Source organism: Antechinus flavipes, chromosome 2 (assembly GCF_016432865.1).
Source record: "Antechinus flavipes isolate AdamAnt ecotype Samford, QLD, Australia chromosome 2, AdamAnt_v2, whole genome shotgun sequence".
Classification (NCBI taxonomy): Eukaryota; Metazoa; Chordata; class Mammalia; order Dasyuromorphia; family Dasyuridae; genus Antechinus; species Antechinus flavipes.
Window position 1 is genome coordinate 675,324,550 of NC_067399.1, and position 14,947 is coordinate 675,339,496.

Sequence of the window (14,947 nt, forward strand, 5' to 3'; positions counted from 1 at the left end):
AAATAGTGACATTTACAGATATATAATGGCAGAGTTAGAAGGGACCTTAGTCCAACACTTTTATTTGACAGATGAACAAATTTAACTCTGGACAATTTAAGTGACTTTTCTAAGGTCATTCAGCCAGCTAGTGACAGAGCCAACAAGCAAACCCTGATCTCCTGAATCCTGGTCCAGCATTTATTTTGTCCCATATTTCACTGCCTTAGTTTAGCACTCTGACTGGATTTTATGCTTGAGAATAAATGGATAGATGGATGGAATAGAAAGAGAAATGAAAGAGAAAGAAAGGAAAGGAAGGAAGGAAGGAAGGAAGGAAGGAAGGAAGGAAGGAAGGAAGGAAGGAAGGAAGGAAGAAAGAAAGAAAGAAAGAAAAGAAAGAAAGAAAGAAAGAAAGAAAGAAAGAAAGAAAGAAAGAAAGAAAGAAAGAAAGAAAGAAAGAAAGAAAGAAAAAGAAAGAGAGGGAGGGAGGGAGGGAGAAAGGGAGGGAGGAAGGAAGGAAGGAAGGAAGGAAGGAAAGAAAGAAGGAAGGAAGGAAGGAAGGAAAGAAAGAAAGAAAAGAAAGAAAGAAAGAAGGAAGGAAGGAAGGAAGGAAGGAAGGAAGGAAGGAAGGAAGGAAGGAAGAAGGAAGGAAGGAAGGAAGGAAGAAGGAAGGAAGGAAGGAAAGGAGGAAAGAAGGAAAGGAGGAAAGGAGGAAAGAAAGATGAAAGGAGGAAGGAGGAAAAAGAAAGAAAGGAAAACAAATAGATGAATAGACAGGTGGATAGATAGATAATAGAGACAGACGGATGGATAAGATAAATGAATGAGTAGACAGATGGATAGGATGGATAGATAAATGAATAGATAAATGGATAAATAGATGGAATAGATAATATAAACAGAAAGATAGACAGTCTGTAGAGAGATGGATGAATGGCTAGATGGATAGATAGACTGACACACAAATAGAAGAACAGAGACAAACAGAATGATAGGTTAGAGGATGGGAAAGAGAAAGATATGAACATACAGCTCAGGGGCTAGGGCTGCTAAAACAGGAAATAAATGTGTACGTGAGGATTCCCATTTCATGAAACAGTTTAGGTTTTCCTATGTCCCCAAAGGACTGGATTCCTTGGAGCTAAAAAGATGAAGGACTGGCCCTTCTCAAACCTGCAGCACACGCTTCATAGTCATAGGCTCCTTGTTTTCCCATTTGACATGACACAGGGATCAAGGGAGTTGGAGTTGGAGAATCTGGCTTTGAATCCCAGCTCTGGGGTGACCCTGGCTAAGTCAGAGCCTCTTGGGCTCTCAGTTCTGTCCGGAAAATGAAGCGAGGCCCCACTCTAAGGTCTCCATCAGCACTCAGGCCGGAATGGTCCCATGTTCGGCCCCTCCCCTCCTCAGGGAGCACGGGGAAGCGGCCAGGCTGAGCCCACCTCCTCCACCTTCCCAGGCAGCCTTCATCCCCAACGCTGCTCGCGGTTCTTCAGATCGAGCTCCTCTGGTGCATTTAAAATGCGTCCGGCGGGTTTTCTTTCCGCTGGTGACGAACACTGTCCTGTCAGCCGAGGCCGGCTCTCCCTTTCCCCGCAGCCCCGCGCTACCAGACAGTTCCTCCGAGGCTGGGCCGGCGCCGACCGCCGGGGCTGAGCTGCCCCCAATATTCACCCTTCCTGCTATCGGCTTCTGCGCAGCCCGCAGAAGGTGTCGGGGGGCACAGGCGCTTCCGTAAAGGCATCCGCTCCATCACCCCGAGAAAGCTTTCTTCCTGCCCCTCCCCCAAGAAAAATCAAAACTACTTCCCTGAGACTGCTCGCTCCCCCCTTGCCTGTGGGCAGGCATCCCGCAAGCACCAGCTCCATTCCGGCTGCCCCGTTGCTTAGCAGACAGCATCCTCCTCTCTCCACTCTTCCCCCCTTCTCTCCCTCCTGTTTTACCAGAGAGCTGAATGCCTCAGCTGCAAGGGCTCCCGGAATCTTCTAATCTAACTCCCTCTCCTCTGACAGAGAGAGAAACTGAGGCACTCAGAGGGGGAGATACTTGCCCACATCCAGACAGCACATAAGGAGCGGACGTACCCCCACCTCAAGAAACCAAGCACATAAAACAAGCGTCATTCTGTCCGTTTTGCTTTGGGAGGGCTTGTTTCGTTTTTGTTTCGTCTCGTTGAAAAAAATCAGAAACACAAACATCACATCGGACGGTACAGTATAAATACAGATTCTAGTGCAAAGGAAGGAAAAATAGAAACTTTTTCTCGGCTCATTCACTGTCCAGCAGAATCAGCGCCACAGATTATAAATAGACGAGGCAGACGGATGCTCTACGAAGCCCCTTCTGGAAGCGGGCGAGCCCGGCTCAGCGATCCCTTCTAGTACGGGGCCCAGGTGGTCCCGGGTTCGACCTCCGCGGAGCGACCTCCGACAAGGAGCAGCAGCTCAGGCCGTCCCGGGTACCGGGTTCCAATCCTCAGAGGATTGGCGTTCAAGGTCAAGTCTACACCGTTCTCTCGGCTTAGTTAGACACTGATATTTACAGAGAGATTTCTTTTTTTATATATGTGCATCTCGAGCTCTATATATAACCTTGCATCCTTCTCGTTGGAAATGAATGCGCTCAGGCTGTCAGAATACCCGACATCCCAACTCTCGGAGCTTCTAACTAGGCAACATCTCTCCCTCACAGCGGGACCCTCCGGTTTGTTCACCTGCCCCCCCGGGGAGGGCTCAGTTCCACGGGCCCGGGGTCGGGGCGTTTCCCGCGGAGAAGCCCGAGTTCAGGGTCCCCAGTAACTTATCCCAGTGGGTGAAATAGGGGGCGTAGTTGCAATTGATCTTCCTGTGGTGCATGTCGTGGTGGGACACCCCGCCGTACCAGCCGTAGGGCACCAGGCGGTGAGTGGACCAGGGGAAGTCGTAGCCGCAGTGGTCCTCCACGGACAGCCAGATGTTGACCACGTTGAAGATCATGGTGGTGAGGGGGTGGCAGCCCAGCAGCGTGGGGTTCAGGGAGCTGAAGAAGCCCAGGAAGGAGAGCTCCCAGACGCTCAGGTACTGCGTGGCCAGCGCGAAGGGCGCCGTGTTCTTGTGGTGGACCTTGTGGAAGGTCTGGTAGAGCCAGGGCACCTTGTGGTGCAGCACGTGCCAGACGAAGAACTCGGCATCGAAGAGCAGCAGGCACGCCGTCACGTGGGACAGGAGCTCGCAGAGGCCCGGGGCCGCGGCCGGCCAGCTGGGCGGGCCCCAGTGCCAGCGGAGCACGGTCACCGGGAGGATGAAGACGACGTGCTGGTAGAGCGTGTGCAGCAGGCAGAGCAGGAGCTGGCCCGCCGACGGGTAGAAGTTCGGGTGGATCTTGTACTTCCTCAGCGCGGGCGCGCGGGCGCCCACCAAGTCCAGGACCACGAAGGGCAGGCAGAAGGCGGTGTAGGTGGCGCCGGAGAACAGCACCGGGAAGAAGGGAGACTGCAGCAGCCCCTCTCGGGCCCTGACCACGTCCCACAGGGGCTGCAGCAGGCGCACGGGGGAAGCGTCCAGAGCCCGGTACCCGGGCAGCTCCGCGCTGCCGTTGCTCATGCTGAGCCCCGCCATGAGGGGGGAGGAAACGGCAGGGCCGGGCCGGGCCGCGCTGGACCGGACCGGACTGGAGGGGACCGAGCCGAGCCGAGCCGAGCTGCCGAGCCTGTCTGGGCTGTCTGGGAGCTAGCTCTCTCCGTTAAGAAGCGCTCCTGGTCCCTCCCATCCATGATGTCACTTGCTCTCACTTTTCCTACCTCACTGCTGAGAGTGGGGGTGGGGGACGAGGGGGAGGCAAGGAGGAGGGAAGAGGGGGAGGACTTTTTCCCTAATTTTTACAAAAGCAACAGGCCTCCCGCTTGGCACATCCTCTCAGAGTCCCAAGGGCTCCCTCAAGGGTTGGAGAGGTGCCTGAACAAGGCAGAAATGCGAAGCGGAGGGGGGAGACAAATGATAGCCATGTGCTCACCGCTGAGAAGCGATGGGGACAGGGAGAGAACGAGCCTTGGAATACGCCGGCAGGGCCCTGGATGGCAGCCTCCTCCGGAGCCCGGTCTCCAGCTGGCCACAGAGCTCGGGATGACGGGGATTTGTCCGCCACGCGCTTTGGCCAGTTCCTCCTCGGAGCTGGGAACAGCTAAGAGACGCAGGCAGAGCAGCTGTTCCTCCACTCCAATGGCTGCGCTGGCTCTGCCTCTCTGAGTTCTCATCTCTGGAGAATCCAGCTTCCTTGAGTGCTCTTCTCCAATCCAGTCTCTCTGAGCACCTCTCCAATCCGGCCTCCCTGAGTACCCCTCTGCAATCCAGCCTCCCTGAGTGCCCCTCTCCAATCCAGCCTCCCTGAGTGCTCCTCTGCAATCCAGCCTCCCTGAGTGCCCCTCTGCAATCCAGCCTCCCTGAGCACCTCTCCAATCCAGCCTCCCTGAGTGCCCCTCTCCAATCCAGCCTCCCTGAGTGCCCCTCTGCAATCCAGCCTCCCTGAGCGCCCCTCTCCAGTCCCTCAGAACAGCCCCTCAGCTTCGTTACCAAATGAATTTTCCACGATTTTGGCTAGAGCCAAGCTCGAGGAGATGCAGCACTTCTGCAAAAGGAAGGGGGATTCTCGGACCCCTGCCCGCAAAAGAATCTGGCCAGCTTGTTTGGCAAACAGAGGAAAAAGTCTAGAGGGGAATCGGGGGTTTGGCTGAGGCACTCACCTGTTGCACCGCATCCCGGGAATGGAGGCGAGCCAACAAATATTGGCGGAGCATCCAGTATGTGCCGGACAAAGAAGTGAAAACCATCCCTGCCTTTGATGAGGGAGAGGGGCGGCGGGGAGTGGGGGAGGGAAAAGGGACACGGAGGAGACGCGAAATATAAGTAAACGGATTGTTATTTACATTTTTACATTTGCATAGAGAAATCGGTGGCCTTGATGGAGTAATCACCCTGGATGCCGATTTGGAACTGTGTGAGAAAAGGGGACTTAACCATTCCTTATCTTTGACTATCCCACACTATCCCACCAGGAGGCATGAAGCTCAAAGGAATATAATATAGAAACGAGAGTCCCGCATATTTCTAAATATTAAAAAAAAAAAAAAAAAAAACAGGAGAGGCAGCTAGGTGGTGCAGGGAATAGAGCACCAGCCCTGAAGTCCAGAGGACCTGAGTTCTAATCCGATCTCAGACACTTAAGACTTCCTAGCTGTGTCACTCTGGGCAAGTCATTTAACTCCAATTGCCTCAGCCAAAACACACACACGAACACAAATAAAATAAAATTAAATTAAATTAAAAAACAGGAAAACCAAGTAGGCACCCACTAATCAGAGAAAGACAGAATAAACTGAAAGACAGAGGCAGGGGAGTATTATTGCTATTAGAAATGATGACTGGGGAGTTCAAAGAAACATGAGATTTCAATGAACTGATGAGGGATAAAGTAAGCTGGATCAAAACATAAGTAAATATATATGTATATATATACACATATATTTACGCATATATACAGTGATTGCAACAATATAAATGAGTAGACTGAGAAACTAATTGTGATCCTGGAGAACAGATAATAAAAAGAACCCTGCCTCCTCTCAGTAGGGAAGCCATGGACTACAGGGGCAGAAGAGTGGTCACATCATCAGCTAATCACTGCATTGGGTGTTTACACTTAGCTGTTATTTCTCCGTTGCTAAGGAGAGCTTTTAAGAAGAGAAGAAAGGGAATATTTCCAGGATGTAAAAACATCACTTTAAAACCAAAAACCAAAGTCAACCAGTTCACTTCATTTGGAATTGAGAATCAGGTTTGGCACTGGAAAAACCATCAAAGCAAGTTCTGGACTGAATCCTTGTGCTCTTAATAGCAACCCACAATAGAATCCCTCCCCAGGGTCCAGAACGCTCCAAAAACAAAGTGGTTCCATAGTCATAATTTGCATGGATGGAAGTGTTAGCCTGAGACAGGGTCCCAGACTATGGTTAGCGATGAGGAAGGTGCAAGTCAGTGCCCTCAGAGACAGACTATTTTTCCAGTTTGATCCCAGGACAGGTTTTTCCCCAAGGCTCGAGGCTACCACTCAGTGGTGCCTCCCAGAATTGCCATCTGATTAGAGCAGCTTTGGTATTGCTCAAGAAGTTCAGGCTGCCCTGTAGCCTCACCCACAACTGCAGGGAGGGAGTCTCAGGAAGTCGGTCAGTCAAGAAATGGTTATTAAGAGCCCGCGCTGGGCCAGGCTCTGAGGATGCCAAAAGAGGCAGAAGATAATCCCACTCTCCATCTAACAGAGCAGAAAATAAGTAAACACATCTGTACAAACAAGTTCTATGCAGGATGAATAGGAAATAAGTGAGAGAAGGCACTAGAGGGAAAGCTTCCAGTGAAAGGTGGGATTTTGACTAGGAACTAAAGAGGAAGAGCATTCTAGGCATGGGAGGCAATCAGAAAAAAAAAAACCTAGAACCAAAAAATGAAGTCGTCTTGTTCATTGAACAATCAGGAGGTCAGTGTCAGTGAATTGAAGAATACATGGAGGGGTGTAAGGTGTAAGCAGACTGGAGAGGAAGGAGGGAGGTTATAAAGGCTTTGAATGACAAGCAGAGGGTTTTGTATTTGATCCAGGAAGTAATAGGGAGTCACTGGAGTTTCTTGAGTAGGGCACTGCAATGACACAGTCAGATCTACTCTTTGGGAAACTCACTTTAGTGACTGAATGGAGGATGGACTAGAGTGAGAAGAAACTTGAGGAGGGCTGATGCCCCCAGCATCTATTACAATAGTCCAGGTAAGTGGTGCTGAGGGCCTGCACTAGAGTAGGAACAGTGTCAGAGGAGAGAAGGGGGTGTATTCAGGAGATGATATTTCAAAGATGAAAGTGACAGGTTGGGATCACATTGGACGTGAAGGGTGACACAGTGAGGGATTCAGGATGATTCTGAGGCTGTGGAGTCTAAGGGACTTGGGAGGATGGTGGCACCCTGTACCCTAACAGGGAAGGTCAGAAGTGAGGGCAGTTTAGAAAGAAAGATAATGAGCTCTTTTTGAGAAATATGGAGTTTAAAATGGTGACATTTGAAAGGCACTTGAAGATGCAAGAGTGGAGGTCAATCTAAGGGAGGAGGTGGAGGGAAGGAGGGGAAAAGTTGAAACAGGTTTTTGCAAAGATCAATGTTGAAAAATTACCCATGAATATGTTTTGTATATAAAAAGCCATAAAAAAAGATTACATTTATACTCTTTCTTAGCAGCTTTTTCCCATTGTGGTCTTATATTGAACTTGCAGTTTACTAAAACCTCTTTATTCTGATGAACTCTATATCCCCCTGAAATTGTAAAGTTGGTTTTTATTGGTTTTTCAAATATAAGATTGCATTTATTCTTATTTTTAAAAAAAGACTGGAAGTCAGCAGAGAGCTTAGGGCAGGAGAAGTAAATTTGTCAGCATAGAAATGATGACTAAATCCATGGGAGCTCATGAGAATTAAGCTTAGAACTGAAATTAGGGTCAGTCTATGACCAAAACTTGGAGGTGTAAGAGCACTTAAAATTAAGTTTCCACAGAACTATTAAGTTTCAACTCTCCAAATCCCTGAGCAGATAAATTTCCACGGAATATTATAAGCCTTGCAATAATGAGTATCACTCTGATGAGTGATGATGAGTATACATACACACACACACACACACACACACACACACACACACACACACACACACATAGCTTTTTATTGACAAAGCATATGCATGGATAATTTTTCAACATTGACCCTTCCAAATACTTCTGTTCCAACTTTTCCTCTCCTTCCCCCCACCCCCTCCCCTAGATGGCAGGTAGTCCCATACATGTTAAATATGTTAAAGTATATGTTAAATACAATATATGTGTACCTATTTATACAGTTCTCTTGTTGCACAAGAAAAATCAGATTTAGAAAGAAGTTTTAAAAATAACCTGGGAAGAAAAACAAAACTGCAAACAAGCAACAACAGAAAGAGTGCAAATGCTATGTTGTGGTTCACACTCACTTCCCAGTGTTCTTTCGCTGGGTGTAGCTGGTTCTGTTCATCACTGATCAGTTGGAACTGAATTGGATCCTCTCGTTGCCGAAGGTAACCACTTCCATCAGAATTGATCCTCATACAGTATTATTGTTGAAATGGATAATGATCTCCTAGTCCTGCTCATTTCACTCAGCCTTAGTTCATGTAAGTCTCTCCAGGCCTTTCTGAAATCTTCCTGCTGGTCATTTCTTATAGAACAATAATATTCCATAACATTCATATGCCACAATTTACTCAGCCATTCTCCAATTGATGGGCATCCATTCGTTTTCCAGTTTCTAGCCACTACAAAAAGGGCTGCCACAAACATTTTGGCACATACAGGTCCTTTCCCTGCTTTAATATCTCTTTGGGGTATAAGCTCAGTAGTAACACTTCTGGATCAAAGGGTATGCACAGTTTGATAACTTTTTGAGTATAGTTCCAAATTGCTCTCCAGACTGGGATCGATTCACAACTCCATCAACAATGTGTCAGTGTCCCAGTTTTCCCACATTCCCTCCAACATTCATCATTATCTTTTCCTGTCATCTTAACCAATCCGAGAGGTGTGTGGTAGTATCTCAGAGTTGTCTTAATTTGCATTTCTCTGATCAGTAATGATTTAGAACACCCTTTCATATGAATAGAAATAGTTTCTATTTCATCATCTGAAAATTGTTCATATCATTTGATCATTTATCAATTGGAGAATGACTTGATTTCTTATAAATTAGAGGCAATTCTCTATGTATTTTGGATATGAGGCCTTTATCAGAACCCTTAACTATAAAAATTTCCCCCTGTTTATTGCTTCCCTTCTAATCTTGCCTGCATTGGTTTTGTTTGTACAAAAGATTTTTAATTTGAGATAATCAAAGTTTTCTATTTTGTGCTCAGTAATGATCTCTAGTTCTTCTTTGGTCACAAATTCCCTTCCTTCTTCACAGGTCTGAGAGGTAAACTATCCTATGTTCTTCTAATTTATTTATAATCTCATTCTTTATGCCAAAATCATGAACCCACTTTGATCTTATCTTGGTGTACGGTGTTAAGGGTGAGTCAACGCCTAGTTTCTGCCATACTATTTTCCAGTTTTCCCAACAGTTTTTGTCAAATAGTGAATTCTTATCCCAAGAGCTGGGGTCTTTGAGTTTGTCAAACACTAGATCGCTATAGTTATTGACTCTTTTGTTCTGTGAACCTAACCTATTCCACTGATCAACTAGTCTATTTTTTTGGCTCCAAGTTTTTGATAAAGATGTCTAGGCTAGAAGCTGGTTTAAATTGATCAGATTCAAAGACCTGGAAAAGGCTTTCTTTACTGTGTTTAATAAGTCTCATTTATATAAGCTGACACTCCCCACATAGAATTGGAGCCTCATTAACACAACATGGGATGTACAATGAGGGAGGGGAACATGTTTAGGAGTAGCATGTAAGAAATGATGTAACCCTAAGAGAAACTAACCAATCCATTCTTTGCAGGGAGGGTATTGCGATGAGCTAATAGTATAAAGCTTTTCTGCTTCTATATCTAGTTCTTCCTCTTCCCATTAGAAGGGCAGAGCCCATTTCTGGCCAGAAATGTCTGATTCCTCTGACTTTCTCTGTCAATAAACTTTCTTTATTAACTGACTTTCAGAGTTGACCTGTTTCTAAATGGGGATGGGGAAGAGGAGTCTGATGGGAACTGAAAACATCTGCATGTCAATGTGGCTTTATTCAGTCTGGCATGAAATGTTACTGATTCACATCTTATGACCATCTATGTTGATCAATGAACCAGTGCAGTAGGAGGAGAGGAATAATCTTTCTGGGATTTTTAATAATTTCTGAAATTATTCACTTTTATATTCTCCTGATACTTACATATCTCTTTGTTGACCCCTTCTTCCATTATGAGACTAAGTTTCTTAAAGGCAGGATTTAGCATAATTATGTTTCTAGTCTGTTTTTCTTATCATCTTGGTACAGGTTTGGAAAGCCAGAGGACCTGGGTTTATTCACTTTTATTCAAAACATTAAAGACCTAAAAAGTGCTGAGTTCTATGCTCTATGCTCTGGACAGTCACAAAAGGAAAGCCATGGGCCCCATGCCAAGCATGGGTGGGGAGATGCAGAGTTGAGTGAGTGTCATGTAAGGGAAGGAGTAGGAAGGGTAATTCCAGAGGCCTGAGTGTGAATCCCAACAAACAGGTTCATGGATTCTACGAATAGAAGGAACCTCAGTGGGCATCTTGTCCATCTGTCCTTGAACAAGAATCCCCTCTAGGACTTACCCAAACAAAAGGCTATCCAGGCTATCCAGCCCTTGCTTAAAGACCTTTACATATATAAAGCAGCCTGGGTTCCCTAAGTCTTCTACATCCCTTCTACCAGTTCTCATATGGTATAAGGTCCTTCCTCATTTTGGTTTCCTCCACTGGACACTCTTCAAGTCATCAAAGTCCTTCCTAAAGACCAGAACTGAAGACAAGACCCTAAAATTGACAGGATCAAGATAGGGAATACAGTAATGGTAAATCCTATTATTCTAGATCCTATTTTTTTTGATGCACTCTGTGATTGCCTTTATTTTTAAAACTTGCCAGGTCATCCCATTAGCTCACATTTAATCTACAGCCCACTTAGCTCCCAATCTTTGTCTCTCCACCTTGCATTTGTGAAATTGGGTTGTAGAACCCGCGGCTTTCCACTTATTTCTATTAAATTTCAGCCTCTTCATTTCAGTCAATCCATCAATCAATAGTCAGTAAGGGCCTACTACTGCATACCAAAGCAACTGGCCCATGATGAGCTGTTTGAATTTTACCCTGTCCATCCAGTTCATTTTGTCCCTCCCCCAGAAAATATGCCAACTGGGTGTTTAAGCAGCACAACAATAAAATGGTCAAGGTGTAAGACCAAGGACAGGTCTCTGGGGACCCCCGCTAGAGAGCATCTTCTAAGTTGTCATTAGTAGTGAACACTTAAACCATTAAGCCATTACATCATGTCTCGAATTGGCCTTTTACTTAGTTCTGAAGATGGCCAAGTATAGTCTGTCTTCAGCTTTCCCTCAAAAAGGGTGACCAGAAGAGACTTTGCCAAATGATTTGCTGAGATTTAGGCAAATTCCATCAACAGCAGCAATCCCCTCGATCTCCAAAATGGGACTGCATTTGCTTAGCCTGTAAAATGAGGTGAGGGGTCTAAAGCAGGACTTAGCATCATGGACCCCAATGGCAAACTGGTTAAACCTAGGGCTCCTTCTCACAAAAAGATTTTAATTGCAAAGCATGTTGAAATATAGTCATCAAAATATATTTTAAGAATAAATCCCTGGACCCTGGATTGAGAAGCACTGGATTAAATGATCACTCAGGTCTCCTTCAGATATAAATCTAATTTAACTCTTTACAAACTGCTAACTCATTAGAGTTGATAGATTATTGATCTGATCTTACAAGAAGATGTTTTGGGCCAGAACCTGAAACAAGGTACTGAGTAGAACTAATTGATACAATGCTTGTGTTCACACCTTTACTCATTGGAGTTCACAAATAGGGGAGATTCACAAAGTTAACTATGTAACTTTGTGAATTCACACCTCCCTTGAAGCTCTTAGGACCAGAGAGCACTATGGGAGAAAACCCATACTCCCTCTCTCTCATATCCCACAATTCCTCTCTCTCTCATATAAAAGAAACAGAGGCTCTCGGACAGATTTCAGCGGAATTCCATGAAGAGTGGAGCTGGCTGGTGGCTGAAGAAAGCAGAGGCAGAAGCAAAGGACAATCTGCAAGAGCTCTTGGAACCAAGCAGAGAGATAGGCCTCAACTAACCAGGCTATTTTGGAAGGAGAAAATAAACGTTTGTACTTTTATCACCTGGCTGTATTTGGGGTAATTATTGATCTGAACTGATACTAAGGCTGCCTCCAGAAAATCTCTTCGAGAAACCTTCTCCCCCAGAAAGAACTATCATATATTTTAAAGAAGAACAAGAACACTACACCATTCAACACGCCACATTAAATGCATCCTATGAGCAAGTCACTGTCCGAGGTGCTGGGCTGACAAAGTGGTCTCAACCTCCAGAAGTTTATGTTGGACTGTGAGATAAAACATGGCAGCAACCTCATTCAGGCCTCCCAACAGCCTGGTGAGTAGGTATTCTCATTTTACAGATTAAACCATACCCAGGAGAGGTGAAATGATTCACTAAGATTACCTATCTAGCGAGCAACTGAGGCAACTGAACTCAGGTCATCCAGACCTGAATCCCCTTCACTAAGATATATACTCATATTCAAACGGATCCGTGGTCATAGCAGTATATGTCTCCCCGCATCCCACAGTTTTGCCACCAGGCCCCCAGCCCTGACTGCCCATCCTGCCCAGGACAAGCGGTCACCGAAAGTCAGAAGCAGCAGCAAGATCAGCCTTTCCTACAACCCTTGGCCTTATAGAGTAGGATCTAGTTGAGCTCCACGCTGAAAACAGCCAACGATCATCACTGGACTTCCTTCCCTGGCTTAAAAGCTGCTGAATTTCATCCGTAAGTAACAGGAGAGGTCAGCGTAGAGCCAACTGGACTCGTGTGCCTGCTTGTGGTGCCAGTCCATTGAGCAATGGTGGGGAGTAGGAGTGAGTTCTGGCTCTGCAGAGTGGCCACAAGACCATGTGTAGCTTTATGGGAGAATGGAAGGGCTCTGAACATCCCACCTACACCCCCATGCCAGGCTTCCCAAGACCCCCAGCAGAGGATGAACGCCATCATCTCATCCTTTCCTCTAAATTTCTTCCCATGGACAGACCAAGAAGCTTTGAAAACAAAGTCTACACTGCCCCCGTGTGGCCAACCAGCAGCCTGGCTCCCAACCTCAGGATTTCATCATTCCTGCTCATTGAACTGCATTTCCATGCATGACCAGAGCAGCAAACCTTAGCCTGGGGCTGGTGGGGGGACAGGGGATAGGAAGATAGACCTGCTGGTTGGATTCATGCAAGATGGGTATCAGAACTAAGGCATCCAGTACCTCTGCGAGGATGCCTTGGTTTCCCCTCCTCCACCAGCCCCAGAATAAAAGCCAGGGCTGAGAGGGATCACAGAAAGCTCCAGATAAGAACCTGCAGCTGCCCATCTCATAGCTCTGTGACCAGAGGCCACAGGAAGTCCAGTCCCTCCAGGAGCTCGTCCATGAGATAATTACGGGGGAGGGACTTCTACTATTTCAGGATCTAAAATTTAGCTCCAGTTCACCCCCATTTTACAGATGAGAAAACTGAAGCCAAGCCATTGGTGCTCAATGACACAAAAGTAGTAGATGCCAAATGTAGAATTTGAACCCAAGTACTCTGATCACTGACCCATGCTACTTCTCATTATCTCTGCTCTTTTCAATCAGGTCACCTCACTGAGTTCAAAGGTTTCCAAAGGCCCAGAAGCATATATTGGATTTAACATATATTTTACCATGTTTAACATATATTGAATGACTTGCTATCTAGGGGATAGGGTAGGAGGAAGGGGGAAATTGGAACACAAGGTTTTGAAAGGGTTAATGTCGAAAAATTATCCATGCATAGCTTTTAAAAATTAAAAAACTTTAATAAAATAAAAATAAATGTTTTACCCCAAATATCCCAGAGAAAACCAAAAACATTTTGCCCAATTTTGAATCCTGTTCCAGATTTCTAATAACTGTTCCCATTTCTATATTTTCCCATCATTCAACCTTAGGAGGAAAGTAACAAAATATCATTTGCCCCATCTTACAAATGAGAAAACTGCATCTCAAAAGGGAAGGGACTTAGCCAGGCTGACACTGCTGATATTCATTGAAGACAGAAAGGAAACCCCGGTAATCCAGTAGTCAGTTTTAGTGTTAATTTAAAAATCTGCCTCTAGTACCAGTCTTTGAAGCAGAGAGAATGACTGGGGGATGAGGAGACACTAACCCTGAACCCTGGGTTCAAATGCCCCTCTGATGTTCACTACTTTGTGTGATTCCCTGGGTCTCCAGTTCCTCATCTATTAATTGAGTGGATTAGATCAGTGATTCTCAAAGTGAGATCCCGAGAATCTGGGAGTCTCTGAAACCCTTTCAGAGGGTCTACAAATTCAAAATTAGTTTTTATTTCTAATATGATAGATAGCAATAAATATAACCCAATTAGACCAAAACTTTTCGATCAGATCCTCAATCATTTTTAATAGTTTAAAGATCCTGAGAACAAGTTTGGAGACACTTGACTAGATCTTTCTGATGACAAGACTCAAGCTGAGTAGGAAAAAATACACATTTAATGATCCAGAATAATCTAGAGTCAATTTAATGAGTAACTGGAAGGAGCTACCATCCTAGCAGAGAAAAAGAAATGTGTTCCTTTAGAAACATCATGTCTTCAGGAGTATTGGGGGAGTTAAATAAGAAATAGGGGTGGATTGGATTGATTCTGAGGGTTTGAGGAGGCGAAAGAGGGGAGGGTTAGAAATGCAATAAGGTAGGAAGGAGGATAACTTGTTCTTTCTTACAAATGGGGTGAATGAGAAGAACTACTAGGGGAACAGGCATTTGATGAACCCCTCTGAAAGAGAGGAAGGAGGATTGAACATGAATATACTCACAGCCTGAGAAACTTAATAGGAAACCAAGCAGGAATGGGGAAGAAGGGTTAGTGTTAAGAGACTGGGGAATAAATAAGTACCAGCAAAACAAACTTTCTAATCCTGAGGCAGGAAATTTAAAAAGGGCAGGGGAAGGAAAACAATGACTTAGGCTGTCCAGGGCTTCCTACCTGTCACTGGGGAAATGGATGAACAAGTTATCATAGAGGGAATATAATGAAATATTGTACCCTAAGAAATGGGGATAGAAAACTAGACAGAGAATCTTGGGAAGCAGAAACTGATGAGAATGAAATTAGGAGAACCAG

The 14,947-nt window shown here is 45.5% G+C and overlaps 1 protein-coding gene across 1 annotated transcript; it reads right to left on the reverse strand.

Moving 5' to 3' along the window:
* Positions 1–639: 639 nt before the first annotated feature.
* Positions 640–4,732, reverse strand: CH25H (cholesterol 25-hydroxylase). Its single transcript, XM_051982665.1, has one exon. The coding sequence runs from the start codon at positions 3,576–3,578 to the stop codon at positions 2,715–2,717; it is 864 nt and encodes a 287-aa protein (XP_051838625.1). The 5' UTR covers positions 3,579–4,732; the 3' UTR covers positions 640–2,714.
* Positions 4,733–14,947: the final 10,215 nt, after the last annotated feature.